Source organism: Macaca fascicularis, chromosome 3 (genome assembly GCF_037993035.2).
Source record: "Macaca fascicularis isolate 582-1 chromosome 3, T2T-MFA8v1.1".
In the NCBI taxonomy this organism is placed as follows: Eukaryota; Metazoa; Chordata; class Mammalia; order Primates; family Cercopithecidae; genus Macaca; species Macaca fascicularis.
In genome coordinates this window covers 143820706-143840768 of record NC_088377.1, presented here as the reverse complement: position 1 = coordinate 143840768, position 20063 = coordinate 143820706, and the positions used below count along the sequence as shown (strand labels likewise).

General features: G+C 41.8%; 1 protein-coding gene across 9 annotated transcripts in view; it reads left to right on the top strand.

Annotated features, from left to right (window-relative positions):
* Positions 1-5968, top strand: part of PTPN12 (protein tyrosine phosphatase non-receptor type 12) — a 105352-nt gene extending 99384 nt beyond the window's left edge. For all 9 annotated transcript variants that reach the window (XM_045388640.3, XM_045388639.3, XM_005550391.5 and 6 more), the window contains 4 exons: positions 206-273; positions 1448-1478; positions 4514-4621; positions 5114-5968. In XM_045388640.3, the coding sequence (XP_045244575.2) occupies positions 206-273; positions 1448-1478; positions 4514-4621; positions 5114-5175 (269 nt within the window). In that variant the 3' untranslated portion in view covers positions 5176-5968. The remainder of the gene's footprint in view (positions 1-205; positions 274-1447; positions 1479-4513; positions 4622-5113) is intronic.
* Positions 5969-20063: the final 14095 nt, after the last annotated feature.

Sequence of the window (20063 nt, the reverse complement as noted above, 5' to 3'; positions counted from 1 at the left end):
AAGAAGGAAACATAAAAGAATGTTCTCAAATTAATAGAAACTACAATTTTTTTTTTAGAAATTTCAGAAATATGCTTACCCAGAAACTACAGAATTTTTGTGGAAGTGATAGTTTCTAAAATCTTTAGGATCTGTTTTTTATTTTAATGCAAAGAAATATCAAAAATTCAAGGTGTTAATAACGATAAGATTTCATTTTTCTCAGATACACCTATAAGATCGGAATGGAGTGAACTTCAAAGTCAGGAACGATCTGAACAAAAAAAGTCTGAAGTGAGTCCTTTTGGAATTGGAACGGTTATAGCTTAACATTTTTACTCTTTTGTTAACTAATCTCACACTTGTTGAAATAGCTGTCATCTTAAGATCGTTAAATATAGTTTGTAATTTTTAATCAGCATTTCTTATGCTAAGATTTCAGATGAAAAGCACATATAAAAGGTAGGATCTGAAATTTTTTAAAAGGGTAACCTGATCTACGTACAACTATCACTTTAAAGTATTATTTTCTCAAGCTGTTTTTGAAATATGTAAATTATGTCATGTTTCAAATAATTTTGACGGTATGAATGAAATAGGAGTTACTATTTTCAGGGTCCTAATTCTTTCTTACATTTCTAGATGCTTCCCATTATAACACTAGGCACATAGTCACTTATTTTGTTTTTTTCTGGCTACCTGGCATTTCTTTGACATTCGAGAAATGTTTTGGCAATTAAATATCTTGAGGGCGTGCCATGATGGCTCACGCCTGTAATCACAGCACCTTGGGAGGCCAAGCAGAAGGATCACTTGAGCCCAGGAGTTCAAGACCATCCTGGGCAACATGGGGAGACCTTATCTCTACAAAAATTTTAAAAATTAGCCAGATGTGGTGGCACATGTCTGTGGTCCCAGCATTTTGGGAGGCTGAGATGGGAGGATTGCTTGGGCCCCAGAGGTCAAGGCTGCAGTGAGCCATGATCGCACCACTGCACTGCAGCCTGAGTAACAGAGTGAAACCCTGTCTCAACAACAACAAATTTGTCCATAGGAGACAGCATTTTTTATTAACATTAATACTTTTTTATATTTTCTCCCATATTTAATATCTCTGGAATTGAGCTACATCTTATATTTGATTCTAAAACATGATGTATTTTAATTGACACATAAAATACAATAATGATATAATCAGTAATAGTGGCTGGCAAAACTTAGCTGTATGTTCCTTCATGCAGTAGCCCGTGCTTTTCAGCGCTCATCCACAAACATTTACTCCAAGTAGAAACAGTGTAACATTTAAAAATTTTAAGCCTAATTAAAAGCACAATTGTTTGCTTTTCCTCTGATGCTGAAAATGATAGGCCTTGATTTCTTGGGATATATATCCATAACAGACCGAGCTTTCTATTATTTGTATATAAAATGAATGTATTGTAATAGATATTAAATGTCTTCCTCCTAGGGCTTGATAACCTCTGAAAATGAGAAATGTGGTAAGTCGTTAGATTTTTTTTTCCTTTTTACTATAGATTTTATAGATTAATTTCTACAAAATATCGTGCTTCATAGTTCATGCTATTTAGTTATTTCTGTATGTGAAAATGTCTAGGACAGCTCTTCTAGAAGCTTAATATTGTACTATAATTCTTCCAAATTAATTATTACCACCAGATAGTAGTATTGATCTGGAAAATCATGGGAGCATTTACTATCAATAGCTACAGGCTCATGGGAAAGAGATTTTTAAAAATATTTTTCTGTTTTTTATTTTCTGTTTTTAAAAACACCTGGAAGTTAGATCCCAACTTACATAAATGCCCCAAATTTACCTACATGATGGAATTGGCTTTGTAGAAACCTATTGTTTTAGAAATCTTCCTTTTAGTACTTTTTCGTTTATTTGCAAAGACCAATAAAATTATGTAGCTCAAACCAGTGTTACAATGCCCAGTTTGAATTTTTTTCTACCATATTCCTATTACTGTCATATCGTACTAAAATAGATCAAGTTATTATTAAAGTCAGTGACCATGTAAGTAACTCATCAAACATCCTAGCCTGTATAATGTCTTCAGTTCACCTCTTGCCTTTGCCCCTACCCTCCATTTCGCTTCAGCTCTTCTCTCAAGATTATATTCTGGATCTTGGCCTAATGGGTCTGTTCCATCTTATAAATGATACTACTTTCTATACCTTTTTATAAAGAAAATAGCAGGGCTGGACACAGTGGCTCACACCTGTAATCCTGGCACTTTGGGGAGGCCAGGGCAAGTGGATCACTTGAGATTAGGAGTTCAAGACCAGCCTGGCCAACATGAGTGAAACCCTATTTCTACTAAAAATACAAAAATTAGCCGGGCATGGTGGTGTGCGCCTGTAATCCCATCTGCTCCGGAGGCTGAGGCAGGAGAATCGCTTGAACCTGGGAGGTGGAGGCTACAGTGAGCCAAGATTGTACCCCTGCACTCCAGCCTGAGTGGCAGAGTGAAACTCCACCTCAAAAAGAAAATAGCGGAAGCTATAGAGCCAGGCCAGCCTGGACTGGAATCCATCTAACTCTTACATGACCTTTACTTCACAGAGAAAATGGAGGCTGTTTAGTCTAGGATCATCATTTCCTCCTAGAATATGGCTCTGAATATCTCACCACCACTAGTCTCATATAAATGCCTCTCCTCTTTGTCTCTATTGCACATTATGCATAATTTTATTTAAAAGCTTATCACACTGCTATAATAATTAATATATCTCTCTGTGTCTCCTACTAGACCAGGGTTTGGCATTGCACGGCCTATAGCCCTAATGTTTGTTATGCCCTTGAGCTAAACCAATGGCTTTTATGTTTTTAAAGAGTTGTTTAAAAAGAAGAACAATGAAGCTAACAAAACCAAAGAAGAGTTTGTGGCAGTGATCTTAAGTGATTTGCAAGACCTAAACTACTTATTTTCTATTTTATTGTTCTCTAGCTTTATTTTCTTTAAGAAGTTTGTGGGGCCTGGTGTGGTGACTCATGCCTGTAATCCCAACACTTTGGGAGGCCGAGGCAGGCAGTCACAAGATCAGGAGTTCAAGACCAGCCTAGCCAACATGACAAAACCGCAACTCTACTAAAAATACAAAAATGTGGCGAGCACCTGTAATCCCAGCTGCTTGGGAGGCTGAGGCAGGAAAATCACTTGAACCGGGAGGTGGAGGTTGCACTGAGCTGAGATTGTGCCATTGCACTCTAGCCTGGGTGACAAGAGCAAGACTCCATCTCAAAAAAAAAAAAAAAAAAAGTCTGTGGGCTCCTTTCCAGACTGTAAGCATCTTGAGGATGGGGATTGTCTGTTATTTTACTTGTATTCCAAGTTTCCAGAAAGGTTCCTCATGGAGGTATGGGGTATGTTCAAGACTGTGAAAGAATGAATGAATTATAGTAGTTAATTTCTTTTGTTACTAATGTTGAACATTGGTAATTAAAGAGTGAACTACAATCTAAACAACATAAAACTTTAAAAGTAGTTAGATCTGGCGTCGTGGCTCACACCTATAATCCCAGCACTTTGGGAGGCCAAGGCGGGCGATGACCTGAGGTCAGGAGTTTGAAACCAGCCTTGAGCAACATGGTTAAACCCCATCTCTACTTAAAATAAAAAAGTAGCTGGGCATCATGGCTGCCGCCTGTAATCCCAGTTACTAGGGAGATTGAGGCAGGAGAATCCCTTGAACCCAGGAGGCGGAGGTTGCAGTGAGCTGAGATTGCGCCATTGTACTCCAACCTGGGCAACAAGAGGGAAACTCTGTCTAAAAAAAAAGTTGCGTTGTTATTTCAGGTGGAAATATTTCATTAATTAACCTTGACCTTGTTGATTTCTTTTTTTTTTTTTTTTTTTTTTGAGATGGAGTCTCGCTCTGTCGCCTCGGCTGGAATGCAATGGCACGATCTTGGGTCACTGCAAGCTCTGCCTCCTGGGTTCACGCCATTCTTCTGCCTTGGCCTCCCGAATAGCTGGGACTACAGTCGCTCGCCACCATGCCCAGCTAACTTTTTTGTATTTTTTTAGTAGGGATGGGGTTTCACCGTGTTAGTCAGGATGGTCTCAATCTCCTGACCTCGTGATCCACCCGCCTCAACCTCCCAAAGTGCTGGGATTACAGGTGTGAGCCACCGCTCCTGGACTGACCTTGTTGATTTCCATACAAAGGCATTTCAGTTGCAATTATTCCCTTAGAACATAGGCATATAGTATAGCTACCTTAAGGGAATGTAATATGTCAAGACCTAGATTTAGGAAATAAAAATAATGAGAATCCTCACGTTGCAGAAGTACTCACTGCAGATTTCTGTGTGACCACAATAATACCTGACATGATTTTCTGTGCTCACTACGTTTGTATTTATACTGATCTTGACCTATAAAATTATGGTGCCCAGGAGAGAAAATTTTCTCTTTTCATGCTTGCCAACATTTAAAAAATTAAAGAGTTGTATATATACGATGCTACAAAGCATGGTGATTAACAAAGGTTTTGTGTTGCTATTTAGATCATCCAGCGGGAGGTATTCACTACGAGATGTGTACAGAATGTCCACCTACTTTCAGTGACAAGAGAGAACAAACATCAGAAAGTCCAACAGAAGCCACAGATATTGGTAATTTCTTTAATAAATAATTTTTAGTAAGTAGTTAACACTGGCAAGAATGAGAAAAGCTCATTTGCCATTGTGAAGTGACACTTGCCAAGAATAAAGTATATGATTTTCCAAAGTTGCTTGAACTAGTCATGAAATAAATGAAGCACTTAATTCTATTTCACATTGAGATTAAAAACTAAAATAGAAAACTGCAGTATATTAAAAAAATCTTTTGTGTTGGACAGACTAAATTATCTTGGATGTTTTTCTTACATTGTGATAAAATTGGTTTATTTTCAGCATAAGATTTTTAAAAGAAGCAATCATTTTCAGTTACCCCAGATAAATTTACAATCGTTTTGCATTTACAGAGTTTTGTTTGGCTTAAATTCTAAATTCCCTTGTGGAAATTTATTTGTTCCAGAAAATCAGAATGTCTGTGGACATGGTTTTTAGTAGTTTAAAAGTATTTCTGAACACTGACTAGTTACTGTGGTATTTTCACTGTAGGTTTTGGTAATCGATGTGGAAAACCCAAAGGACCCAGAGATCCACCTTCAGAATGGACATGATTCAGGGAGCTAAAAGACACTTTTAAGTTATACTGGAAAATTCAGGTGCCACTGAAAGCCAGATTTATAGTATTCCATCTTTAATATGTGGGACTAACAGCAGTGTAGATTGTTACTTTAATATTTTTTGCTGGGACCATCTACCTGCCTTATACTATACTTAGGAAAAAGTATTACATATGGTTTATTTTGAAACTTCAAGTATTATTGCCTTAACGTCTCTTAACCCTGTTACACGCTGCTTGTAGACATGTTAATATAGTAATACTTTTATGATATATTGAGTTTAAGGACTACTCTTTTTCTGTTTTATCATGTATGCATTATTTTGTATATGTACAGGGCAAGTAGGTATATAATTTGATAAAGTTGCAATCGAAATATTATTAACAGAAGATGTAAGAAATTTCTGCATGGTCTAAATCTTTGTGTACTTTATTTGTAAATTATTTGCCCTGGAGTTTTAGAAAATAGTTTCTGAATTTTAAACTTGCTGGATTCATGCAGCCAGCTTTGCAGGTTATCAGAGATCAAAGATTGTAATAATAATACATTTTGTAAATTGTAAGCAAAGTTATTTTTATATTATATACAGTCTAATTGTTCATCCTAATTGTTCTTGTTTTCATCTAGTCAGAGATTCAGTAAGTGCCTTGGAACAATATTGAATTCTCTTAGCTTGTGTGTGTTTCTTTAATATTTGAACTCAACTGGGATTAGAAGACTATCAAAATACATGTATGTTTCAGGATATTTGACCTGCCATTAAAAAAACAAACAATTTTACAGCGCCTACTTGTTGCCTTGGCTTTTCATTTTTCATTCCTAGGAAATTGGACTTAACTATCAGCCTTCTTGCTGGCTCAGTCTTGGTAGGAAATGAATGTGAATGGGGTTTAATCTCTTTTTTTTTTCTTTTTTTAGACAGTATCACTCTGTCACCCAGGCTGGAGTACAGTGGTGCCATCTCGGCTCACTGCAACCTCCACTTCCCAGGTTCAAGTGATTCTCCTGCCTCAGCCTCCCAAGTAGCTGGGATTACAGGCACCCGCCACCACGCCCAGCTAATTTTTATATTTTCAGTAGAGATGGTTTCACTGTGTTGGCCAGGCTGGTCTCAAACTCCTGAACTCAGGTGATCCGCCCACCTTGGCCTCCCAAAGTGCTGGGATTACAGGCATGAGTCACCATGCCAGGCCTAATCTCTTAATTAGGGAATAGCGAGTACCTTCTGCCAAAAACATGGCTGTGCCAATTCTAAATACTTATTGCCCCTAGGCATTCCTCATCCTTATCATTACTAGCCTACCAAAGTCCTAGTAGAAAGCCCAACAGAGGGGGCCAGATGGGGTGGCTCACGCCTGTTATTCCAGCTCTTTGGGAGGCCAAGGAGGGCAGATCACTTGAGGTCAGGAGTTCAAGACCAGCTTGGCCAACATGGTGAAACCCCTTCTCTACTAAAATTACAAAAAAATTAGCTGGGTGTGGTGGCACATATCTGGAATCCCAGCTACTAAAGAGGCTGAGGCAGGAGAATTGCTTGAACCTAGGAGATGGAGGTTGCAGTGAGCCAAGATTGCACCACGGCACTCTGGTCTGGGCAACAGAGCAAGACTACATCTCAAAAAAAAAAAAGAAAAGAAAAAGAAAACCAAACCAAGGGGATGTTGGGAACGAAAACTGGTTTCTTATCCCAAGACTGGAGCACAGATTCCATTCCTCAGTACTAAGTCTGAATTTTGACAACTGTAGATTGGAGTTGTTGGATGTCTGTATTTTCCCTCTGCATATGAAAGAATGAAGAAATTATGAAACTAAAGTACATGGAAAACCTTATATGAGTAGAAGGGGGATTATTGTGGAGGAGAAAGTAATACTACAATTTCTTGTTAAATTTGTTTTAAAGCTAACTCATCTTCATGTTGATCCCTTAGATTTCTTTTTTTTTTTGAGACGGAACTTTGCTCTTGTTGCCCACGCTGGAGTACGATGGTGTGATCTTGGCTCACTACAACCTCTGCCTCCTGGGTTCAAGCAATTCTCCTGCCTCAGCCTCCTTAGTAGCCGGGCTTCCAGGTGCCCACCACCAAGCCCAGCTAATTATTTTTGTATTTTTAGTAGAGATGGTGTTTTGCTATGTTGGCCAGGCTGATTTTGAACTCCTGACCTCAGGTGTACCCGCCTCAGCCTCCAAAAGTGCTGGGATTACAGGTGTGAGCCACCACGCCTGGCCAATCCGTTAGAATTTGAAAATATTCTGTATGCTTTGGTAATAAGGAAGTGGTAATACAGTGGATGCTTGACATTCTCAAGACACAGGCACTCCTGTAATAGATCTTTTCCTAATACAATGTAAACTGAAATAAAAGCATAACTGAAAAAAATTTTAGCCCCTTCACACACTTGATGAGTTATTGTAGAGTACTAAAATCATAAGGATTTTTGTGGTTGGGATGGAGTTTCTTGGAATACCTTCACTGAAGTATACATGTATTCAGAAGTAAGCAAAAATCATATTAATTGCCAGGCGCGGTGGCTCATGCCTGTAATCCCAGCACTTTGGGAGGCCAAGGTGGGCAGATCACCTGAGGTCAGGAGTTCGAGACCAGCCTCAACATGGAGAAACCCCGTCTCTACTAAAAATACAAAATTATCTGGGCGTAGTGGTGCATGCCTGTAATCCCAGCTACTTGGGAGGCTGAGGCAGGAGAATTGCTTGAACCTGGGAGGCGGAGGTTGCAGTGAGCCGAGATCGTGCCATCGCACCCCAGCCTAGGCAACAAGAATGAAACTCCATCTCAAAAAAAAAAAAAAAATCCTATTAATCATTGTAAAGAATATCACCTATGTGAGTGTGACCACTGCCTAGGTCAAGCAATAGAACAGTATCTGCAACTGAGAAGCCACCTCCTTAGGCTTCTGAAATTTGTTCATTTTCATATGTGTAGCAGTTATTTGTTCTTTGTTTTTTGAGACAGGATCTCATTCTGTCACCCAGGCCGCAGTTCAGTGGTGTGAGCTTACTGCAGCCTTGACCACCCAGACTCAAATGATCCTCCCACGTCAGCGTCCCAAGTATCCGGGACTACAAGCACACACCACTACATCTGGCTAATTTTGTTTATTTTCTGTAGAAAATAAAAGCCTTACTATGGGCTGGGCACGGTGGCTCACGCCTGTAATCCCATCACTTTGGGAGGCCAAGGCGGGTGGGTCATGAGGTCAGGAGATCCGAGTCCATCCTGGCTAAAACGGTGAAACTCCGTCTCTACTAAAAATACCAAAAAATTAGCTGGGCTTGGTGGTGGACACCTTTAGTCCCAGCTACTCGGGAGGCTGAGGCTGGAGAATTGCTTGAACCTGGGAGGCGGAGCTTGCAGTGAACTGAGATCGCGTCACTGCACTCCAGCCTGGGCAACAGAGCGAGACTCCATCTCAAAAAAAAAAAAAAAAAGTCTCACTGTGTTGCCCAGATTGGTCTTAAACTCCTGGCCTTGAGTGATTCTCCAGCCTGGGCCTCCCAAAGTGCTAGGATTCCAGATCGGAGCCACTGTGTGGCAGCCATGCATGTATCTTTTGGCAAACACAGGTACATATATCTGTTGGATATATATTAAGGAGTGGAATTTTGAGATCACAGAGTTTGCATGTTTATTTCAGCTTTAGGACATACTGCTAGTTTTCTAAATTGATTTTTCTAATTGTTACAAATCCTTGCTAACACTTGATATGGTCAGTACTTTTCATTTTAGCCATTCTAATGGGTATATAGTGGTATTTGTCTTACCTGAATGTCTATTTCTTTGATGATTAGTGAGGTTGAGCAGCTTTTCACATGCATATGACCATGTGGATATCCTCTTCTGTGAACTACCTGTTCAAGTCTGAAGCAGATACTATTTGGTAGTATCAACTAAAACTATAATGCATATCCTAGTTTAGCAATTTTGTACCTATTTTTTTTCTTACACGCCTGTAATCCCAGCACTTTGGGAGGCTGAGGCGAGTGGATCACCTGAGGTCTGTAGTTCAAGACCAGCCTGACCAACATGGAGAAACCCTGTCTCTACTAAAAATACAAAATTATCCAGGCATGTTGGCGCATGCCTGTAATCCCAGTTACTCAGGAGGCTGAGGCGGGAGAATCACTTGAACCCGGGAGGCGGAGGTTGCAGTGAGCTGAGATCTCGCTGTTGCACTCCAGCCTGGGCAACAAGAGCGAAACTCCATCTCAAAAAGAACAAAAAAAAGGAAAAAAATCCCTCCACCGTAAGTACTATCGGTTAACTTTCTTTTGGGAGCCATTTTTCACAAAGAGTATTTTTTACTTTATGAACATTTTCTACATATATTGATAAAGCAATAAAGCCATAATTATATGTAAGTGCTGAGCTAGACTCAGTCACTAGGTAACTGACTTGCTCACATGTAACAGCCTCATAGAATATGTGGTTCAGATTTTTGCAAGAGCAAAATTATGTGACTCTATGTTCTAAACCCTTGGGGCCACTTAAAATAGTAGGAACTATGAATGTTAAATTCTTGAATGTAAAGAGTTTGTATCAGTTTGCTTTTTTATATTCTGAAATTTAATTTACTGTAGATAGAACATTCAGAATTCCTACTTCTATTTAGATAATTAAATGGATATGAGGGAATGGGCAGGTCTCTTAGTTCCCAAGATTCTGGCTTGGAAAGGAAAAATTGTCAACTTTGGATATGTTGAGTTTTAGGTAGCCAATAGCTTCAGCATCAAAGAAGTGATGTCCAGTCCACAGGTAGAAATATATTTGAAGTTCAGAAGAAAGGTCTACTTTGAAGATCAAGATTAGGGCATTAGGCCGGGCGCGGTGGCTCAAGCCTGTAATCCCAGCACTTTGGGAGGCCGAGACGGGCGGATCACCAGGTCAGGAGTTTGAGACCAGCCTGGCTAACACGGTGAAACCCCGTCTCTACTAAAAAATACAAAAAACTAGGCCAGGCGCGGTGGCTCAAGCCTGTAATCCCAGCACTTTGGGAGGCCGAGATGGGCGGATCACGAGGTCAGGAGATCGAGACCATCCTGGCTAACACGGTGAAACCCCGTCTCTACTAAAAAAATACGAAAAACTAGCCGGGCGAGGTGGCGGGCGCCTGTAGTCCCAGCTACTCGGGAGGCTGAGGCAGGAGAATGGCGTAAACCCGGGAGGCGGAGCTTGCAGTGAGCCGAGATCGCGCCACTGCACTCCAGCCTGGGTGATAGAGCCAGACTCCGTCTCAAAAAAAAAAAAAATACAAAAAACTAGCCGGGCGCGGTGGCGGGCGCCTGTAGTCCCAGCTACTCGGGAGGCTGAGGCAGGAGAATGGTGTGAACCCGGGAGGCGGAGCTTGCAGTGAGCTGAGATCCGGCCACTGCACTCCAGCCTGGGCAACAGAGCGAGACTCCGTCTCAAAAAAAAAAAAAAAAAAAAAAAAGATTAGGGCATTAATACAGACATGAATGAAACCATGAGTGCACAAAACCCCAGAGAGAATAAATGAACTATTTGATATTTAATTGAATTTTTGCAGTTACATGGTGTAAATCTTTACATTTCTATTTGTCAAAACATGATTTGGGTTAAACATGGCCAACATCCCCATGCCAGTCATCTGAATCATTTTGTACTCTAAGTTCTCATCTCTTCAATCAGTCTACCTTCCTCACTACCATCAGGCTAATGTTGCTAGAAGGCCAACCTGGATCTGCTCTTGACTTTGTAATTGTTACTTCTCCCTAAAAAATATTTAATGGTTCTTTATTGCCTGTAGTAATGCTTCATCAAAACATTCAAAACCCGACCAGGAGCAGTGGCTCATGCCTGTAATCCCTACACTTTGGGAGGCTGAGGTAGGTGGATCGCCTAAGGTCAGGAGTTCGAGACCAGCCTGGCCAACATGGTGAAACCCCGTGCCTACTAAAAATACAAAACTTAGCCAGTCATGGTGGCAGGCGCCTGTAATCCCAGCTACCTGGGAGGCTGCGGCAGGAGAATCGCTTGAACCCAGGTGGCAGAGGTTGCAGTGAGCCAAAATTGCGCCACTGCAATCCAGCCTGGGAGACAAAGCAAGACTTAATCTCAAAAAAAAAAAAAAAAAATCAAAACCTGGCCCAGGTTCTCCTGCACTAGAATTGAGGTTCCATGATCCTACTCTGGACCTGAATTAGAGAGGAGCCAAAGAATGTATATTTTAGACAAGCAGCATAGATGATTCTGTTGCATAATAAAATTGGAGAACACGACCTACAGGATCAAGTCCAGACTCCTGAGCAGATCATGCAAGACCTGTTGATCTTACTGCTGCTGTCCTCCCTGGCTTTTTCTCTGGTCACATCTGTGCTCCAACCACGAACTACTTACAGTTTCCAGAGCCGCCCAATCCCCTTAGTCATCCTATACCTTACCTCTTAACATCGTTCTTTGTCCTGTTCTGGTGAGCCCTACTCATCTAACAAAATTAGTTCAAGTATCATTTCCTGTATTAAACTTACCTTGTCCTGTCTCCCAACAAGTCAAATCAACCATTTCCTCTTTGTTTCTGTACTGTTTAAGTACATTTACTTAAACTTCCTGCTCTACTAACCTAGCCTCTTTGAGAAATGACCGTGAAATTTAGTGGAAATATTGGCATATGTAGACTCAGGTAGCTAAGTGTGAAAAGTAGGACTAATTTTGAATATAAGTATTTTCTTTCTTGTTATTTTTTGTTGTTGTTTGAGACGGAGTCTCGCTCTGTCGCCAGGCTGGAGTGCAGTGGCGCGATCTCGGCTTACTGCAACTTCCGCCTCCTGGGTTCAAGCGATTCTCCTGCCTCAGCCTCCTGAGTAGCTGGGACTACAGGTAACCACCACCACTCCCGGCTAATTTTCTTTTTTTATTTCTTTCAGTAGAGACGGGGTTTCACCATGTTGGCCAGGATGGTCTCCATGTCCTGACCTTGTGATTCGCCCACCTCTGCCTCCCAAAGTGCTGGGATTACAGGCGTGAGCCACTGTGCCCGGTCGTTTTTTATTATTATTATTTTGAGACGGAGTCTCACTCTGTCACCCAGGCTGGAGTACAGTGGTGCGATCTCAGCTCACTGCAACCTCCACCTCCCGGGTTCAAGCGATTCTCCTGCCTTAGCCTGCTGAGTAGCTGGGACTACAGGCACACACCACCACACCTGGCTAATTTTTTTTTTTTTTTAGTAGACACTGGGTTTCGCCATGTTGGCCAGGCTGGTCTGGAACTCCCATCTCAGGTGATCCGCCCACCTCGGTCTCCCAAAATGTTGGGATTACAGGCATCAGCCACTGCGCCCAGCGTTTTTTTTGTTTTGTTTTGTTTTTGTTTTTTGAGACAGAGTTTCACTCTGTCGCCCAGACCATGAGGTCAGGAGATCAAAACCATCCTGGCCAACATGGCTGGAGTGCCATGGCGCAATCTTGCCTCACTGCAACCTTTGGCTCCCAGATTTAAGCAATTCGTGTGTCTCAGCCTCCCAAGTAGCTGGAATTACAGGTATACACGCCACACCTGGCTAGTTTTTGTAATTTTTTAGTAGAGACGGGATTTTGCCATGTTGGCCAGGCTTGTGTTGAACTCCTGGCCTCAAGCGATCTGCCCACCTCGGCTTCCCAAAGTGCTGGGATTACAGGTATAGCCTGAATATAAGTATTTTCTTAAATATGGTCCTGATCCCAGGTGTGGTGGCTCATACCTATAACCCCAACGCTTCAGGAGGCTGAGGCAGGATCACTTGAGGACAGGAGTTAAAGGTTGCAGTGAGCTATGATCACATCCCTGCACTCCAGCCTGGGCAAAATGAGACTCCATCCCCCTTTTTTTTTTTTTAAGATGGAGTCTCGCTCTGTCACCCAGGCTGGAGTGCAGTGGCACAATCTCAGCTCACTGCAACCTCTGCCTCCTGGGTTCAAGCAGTTCGCTGCCTCAGCCTCCCAAGTCGCTGGGATTACAGGCATCTGCCATCATGCCTGGCTAATTTTTTTGTAGTTTTAGTAGAGACGGGGTTTCACCATCTTGGCCAGGCTGGTCTTGAACTCCTGACCTTGTGATCCATCCCCCTTGGCCTCCCAAAGTACTGGGATTACAGGCGTGAGCCACTGTGCCCTGCCTTTTTTTTTTTTTTTTTTTTTTCCGTGAGACGCAGTCTTACTCTTTCACCCAGGCTAGAGTACAGTGGCACAATCACAGTTCACTGCCTCCTTGACCTCCCAGGCTCAAGCGATCCTCCCACCTCAGACTCTGAGTAGCTAGGACTACAGGTGCATGCCGCCGTGCATGACTAATTGTTGATTTTTTATAGAGATGGGGTCTTGCTATGTCACCCAGGCTGGTCTCCTGGATGCAGGTGATCCTCCTGCCCCGACTTCCCAAAGTGAGACTCCATCTGTAAAAGAAAAAGTATTGGCCACTCATGGTGGCTCATGCCTATAATCCCAACACTTTGGGAGGCCGAGGCGGGCGGATCATGAGGTCAGGAGATCAAAACCATCCTGGCCAACATGGTGAAACCCCACGTCTACTAAAAATCCAAAAATTAGCTGGGTGTGATGGCACGTGGCTGTAATCCCAGCTACTCTGGAGGCTGAGGCACAAGAATCAGTTGAACCCAGGAGTCGGAGGTTACAGTGAGCCAAGATTGCACCACTGCAGTCCAGCCTGGCAGACAGACAAACAAACAAATAAATGTCTACTGAATCGATGACTTAAATCCAAGACCATAGTACATGTTGAGGTAGCTAGTCCATATCTGGTTTCGATTTATATTCCCAAAAGAAGTCTATTAATAGACTCCTATTAATAAGTCTGTATTTTCAAACTTAATGCCTCTTTACCTATTTAAAACACATAAATATACCCATGGAATAAAGCTTAATGTAGGTTAACTCTTGTCCCGCTCCTGGAGCCAGTTTATAAGCAGAGTGGCTAAAAGGATCATCTACTGTCCCGCTCCTGGAGCCAGTTGATAAGCAGAGTGGCTAAAAGGATCATCTACTGGCCAGGTGCGGTGGCTTAAGCCTGTAATCCCAGCACTTTGGGAGGCCAAGGCAGGCGGATCATGAGGTCAGGAGATCCAGACCATCCTGGCTAACACGGTGAAACCCCGTCTCTACTAAAAATACAAAAAATTAGCCAGGTGTGGTGGCAGGCGCCTGTAGTCCCAGCTACTCAGGAGGCTGAGGCAGGAGAATGGCGTGAACCCAGGAGGCGGAAGTTGCAGTGAGCCGAGATCACCCCACTGCACTCCAGCCTGGGTGACAGAACAAAACTCTGTCTCAAAAAAAAAAAAAAAAAAAAACACCGCCTACTAATGTGAGTTATTTGCCGAGAATATACCCATAGTCTCCAAACTTTATATTTGACTCCTCTCTGTAAACATTTATACATGTTTTCTGAAAATTACATATTACGTTTTTTGGCCAGTGTGGTGGCTCAGGCCTGTAATGCCAGCATTTTGGGATGCTAAGGCAGGAGGATTGCTTGAGCCCAGAAGTTAAGAGACCTCATCTCTACCAAAAATAAGAAAAGTAGGCCAGGTGCGTTGGCTTACACCTGTAATCCCAGCACTTTGGGAGGCCTAGGCGGGTAGATCACTTGAGGTCAGGAGTTCAAGACCAGCCTGGCCAACATGGTGAAACCTTGTCTTTACTAAAAATACAAAAATTAACTGGGTGAGGTGATACATGCCTGTAATCCCAGCTACTTGGGAGGCCAAGGCAGGAAGATTGCGTGAGCCTGGGAGTTCAAGGTTATAGTCAGCTGTGATCCCACCACTGCACTCCAGCCTAGATGCCAGAGTGAGATTGAAAAGAAGAAAGAAAAGAGAAGTGAAGGAAAAAGAAAGAAAGAAGGGAGGGAGGGAGGGAAGGAAGGAAGGGGAAAGGAAAGGGAAAGGAAGAAATGAGAGACAGAAAGGAAAGAGAGAAAGAAAAAGGAAGAAAGGAGGGAGGAAAGGAAGGAAGGAAGGGGAAAGAAAAAAATTTTCAGAGTTAAACTAAAAAGAGACAATTCTATGCTTAATTTAAAGGGGAGCAATAAAATGAATTAATGCAATCTGAAGCTTTTGAGAGAAATTCCAGTGAAGAATGACATCTTCATTATATTTAGCCTTAAAACGTTTTTTAATTGTAATATTTTTGTTGATATACATTTGGTATTTTTTTGAGACAGGATCCCACTCTGTTACCCAGGCTGGAGTGGAGTAGCACCATCTCAGTTCTCTGCAACCTCCACCCCTCGGGGTCAAGCAATCCTCCCACCTCAGCCTCCCAGGTAGCTGGGACTACAGGCACGCACTAGCATGCCCAGCCAATTTTTGTACTTTTTGTAGAGATGGGGTTCCACTATATTGCCCAGGCTGGTTTCAAACTCCTGGACTCAAGCCATCTGGTGGCCTCGACCTCCCAAAGTGCTGGGATTACAGGCATGAACCACTGTACCCAGCCTATATTTGGTACTCTATTGCAATCTATGGAATCATTCTGGTTTAATATTAAATACAAGACTAAATTGAATTAGCTCATTTTTATGCTGGTTTTAGTAAAGTTCTTGTTGCTTTTGGCCTTTTACAGAGGTATCTCCTAATTGCCTACTTTTAATGGCTATTCTAGGTATCAAAAATTCAGATTATATGAATAACTTTCTAAATAATAACCTGTATAATTAGTTTCAATTTTTTAGTACTTTATTCTCCAATTCTGGTTCTTCGTTACACAGCCTTAAAGGCCAGAAATTCATGTTTTCATTCTGGCAAGTAGAGAACTGCAAAGGCTTTAACCCAGATTTTGGCGTATTTCCACTCAATAAGCAGCCCTTACATATTGTGCTAAACATGGAAAGTAGATCTAGTTTTGAATATAAACTGTATTTTTAACAGATTTGCTGCAACCTGTTCCCTTGTCTCCAAGGTGCATAATTCCTATAAAATATGCAAATGACCAATATTTAGATTGTAAATAATTTGGCCAGTAAAAGCAGCAATGGTTGGGTAGCTGCAGGAGATGGGTCTCTCTGTTCTAAAGTACAAATCTCAGCTTTGTTGAATTAGTGGGGGAAGGGAATTCCAGAGATTCCAGTCATTTTACATTTTGTAGAGATAACGTGGCATAAGTGCTGTTATCATGACTTAATGTAATAGTATTTGTAACTTTAGAACTCTTGCCAATACTTCAAAAAGAACATATTTTTTAGCTTCTGCAGATTTATACCCAAACAGCCAATATGAAGTAAACAAGAAAACAGTGTACATTTCTCCTTAAAATATGTTTTTCTGAAAATCAAGGACCAAGGAAATGTTTTTCTGGTCACAAAATTCTACAGTAGGATTAACAGTTTAATGAAAATTCAGATGTACAAATTTTCTGCACATTTGCTTGTAAATTTTAGCTTAGTCTATATAAAACCTAGAATATTTCTTTTTCTTTTTCTTTTCGAGACAGAGTTTCACTCTGTCACCCAGGCTGGTGTGTGCAGTGGTGCAGTCATGGCTCACTGCAGCCTTGACCTTCCAGGCTCAAGCAGTCCTCCCACCTCAGCTTCCCAAGTAGCTGGGACCACAGGCACATGCCACCACACCCAGCTAATTTTTGTATTTTTCAGTAGAGATGGGGTTTCACCATGTTGCCCAGACTGAACTACTGGGCTGAAGCGATCCTCCTGCCTCGGCTTCCCAAATTGCTGGGATTACAGGCATGAGCCACCATGCCTGGCCTAGAATATTTACAATATCTTCTAAAAAATGTGAAAATTGTTTAAGTGATTTCAATAATTTTCTGTATTAGGCTAAGTATTTACCTTTCTCATTGTATTTGAAGGAAGTACACAGTAACATTTTGCATGGAGTTTCTATGCTAAAATTTTTGAATACCAGGACAATACATAGGTCTTACAGTTTGGAAGATATAGAGATTAGCTGATATTAATGTTAGGAAAAAAGGGGTTTTTTGTGTTTGGTTGGTTGGTTTTTTGTTTGTTTGTTTTTTTGAGATGCAGTCTTGTTCTGTTGGTCCAAGGCTGGAGTGCAGTGGTATGATCTCGGCTCACTGCAACCTCTGCCTCCCGGGTTCAAGCGATTCTCCTGCCTCAGCCTCCTGAGTAGTTGAGACTACAAGTGTATGCCACCACACCCAACTAATTTTTGTATTTTTAGTAGAGACGGGATTTCACTGTGTTGGACAGGCTGGTCTCAAACTCCTGACCTCGTGATCCATCCGCCTTGGCCTCCCAGAGTGCTGGGATTACAGCCATGAGCCACTGTGCCCAGCCTAGGAAAAAAGTTTTTTAAAATTAAGACTCTATATGTACACATTTCACTGTTTCAGAAAATTGAAATGCAGTTTATAGGGAATTTTCTGTGGCCATTCAGAATAGCAAAATATTCTTAAATCTTTTCAATCTAAAATGAGTAATCCATTTTAATAACTAATAATTATTTTACCTACCAGTATCACTTTCCATGTAATAGAAATAAATTTAAATTCATGGGTAGAAGTTTTACATTTAAACTTTATTTTCATTTGAATTCACTTGAATGTAAGGCCAGAGATTTTTGCGAGTTGGATTCTTTGACTAAGGATTCAAAATATCGATAGCTTTTAGCAGTTTGAGTGACAGTAGGGATTGGAATGTCATCTAACTCTTCTGCCATTCCACCAGAAGGGGGCAGCAAAGCAAACCAAGAGGAAATTTATGGGTCAAAAATTTAGAAAAGTCACTCCAAATTCAGAGAGCTAAGTACAAAAGTTTGTTTGGGTGGCTTCAGTGTTTGGGAGTGTATATGAAGGCCCTACTGCCAGATGCCCCATAGACCATTTTGCAAGAGGCTTGAGCAAATCTTAAAGCTTCAGTATATGTTCCTGCAGACTGAGGCCTAGCAAATAAAAATCATTGACCTTGTTGGATGCTTTCCGTGTGCCAGACACTCTGCTAATCTCTGTACACATATTTATTCAGTCTTCACAAAAACGTTGTGAGGTAGACTGTCTTATGAATAAATCTGAAAAATACAGACTTTAGATAATGTATATAAACTCACACAAAGTAGTACAAAGCCACAATTTAAATCTAGCTCCTATTCTAAAATCCTCACTCTTAACCTACTGACCCTATTATATGCCTCTAGATTTCAGAGAAGATAGGAATACAGGCTTTAATGGATAAGAAATGTATGTACTAGTTAACTCAGTTGAAAAAGGGGCTAGTTAAGTCAAAGGTCACTGATAGGCTTTATTTATTTAATTTAATTAATTAATTTATTTATTGAGGCAGAGTCTTGCTCTGGTGCCCATACTGGAGTGCAGTGGCATGATCTGGGGTCTCTGCAACCTCCGCCTCCCAGGTTCAAGCGATTTTCCTGTCTCAGCCTCCAAGTAGCTGGGAGTACAGGCGCCTGACACGACACCCGGCTAATTTTTGTATTTTTAGTAGAGACAGGGTTTCATCATGTTGGCCAGGCTGGTCTCCAACTCCTCACCTCCAGTGATATACCTGCCTCAGCCTCCCAAAGTGCAAGGATTACAGGCATGAGCCCAAGACACACACACACACACACACACACACACACACACATATTTATATATATATATATATATATATTTTTTTTTTAAGACGAGACTCTGTGGCCAGGCTGGAGTGCAGTGGTGCAATCTCAGCTCACTGCAACCTCTGCCTCCCGGGTTCAAGCAATTCTCCTGCCTCAGCCTCCTGAGTAGCTGGGACTACAGGCACGCACCACCAGTGGGCCCAGCTAATCTTTTTTTTTTTTTTTTTTTTTGTATTTTTAGTAGAGACGGGGTTTCACCATGTTAGCCTGGATGGTCTCGATCTCTTAACCTCGTGATCCGCCCGCCTCGGCCTCCCAAAGTGCTGGGATTACAGGCGTGAGCCACCGCACCCAGCTCCCAAGACATATGTTTTAAAGCCTATGAGTTCGCCAGGCATTATGGCTAACACTTGTAATCCCAGCACTTTGGCAGGCTGAGGTGGGTGGATCACCTGAAATCAGAAGTTGAAGCTGAAGATCAGCCTGGCCTACATGGTGAAATTCTGTCTCTACTAAATATACAAATATTATCTGGGTGTGGTGGCAGGCCCCTGTAATCCCAGCTACTTGGGAGGCTGAGGCAAGAGAATTGCTTGAACCCAGGAGGCAGAGGTTGCAGTGAGACGAGATCGTGCCATTGCACTTCAGCCTGGGTGACGGAGCGAGACTCCATCTCAAAAAAAAAAAAGTCTTGAAGCTGGGCGCAGTGGCATGTGCCTATCGTCCCCACTACTGAGGAGGCCTTAAGTGGGAGGATTGTTTGAGCCCAGAAATTTGAGGCCACAGTGTGCTGTGATATCACCTGTGAATAGCCACCGCACTCCAACCTGGACATCCTAGCAAGAACCTGTTTCTACACACGCACATGCACACACACACACACACACATACACAAACGAAAACTGATTAAGGTTATCCACGTGTTTTTTCTTACTGTTTCTGTCTACTTCCTAATCTGCAGATCTGCAAAAGGGGTAAATGCAAAATGGGGTAAATGTCTGGCAGAAGTCAGAATCTGGAATTTTTACCAATTTTGTCCAATTTAATTTTACAGTCAACTTGGTCAGCTACTGACGTATGTTGGAAATCATAGCCACAATATTTTGCAGCTCCTCTCGTCAAGGTAGTGTTTGTTTTCCCAGCCCTAGTATTTGGGCTGGCCTTGTGCCTTGCTTTAACCAATAACATGAGCAGATGTGTTTCTGGGCTGATTCTGGGTCTAGACCTTAAGAGACCTCCTGCTTCAGTCTCTTGGGGTACTGCTGGCATGTAAAGAAGCTCAGGCTAAGCCATGAACTGATGAGAGACCATGTGGAGAGATT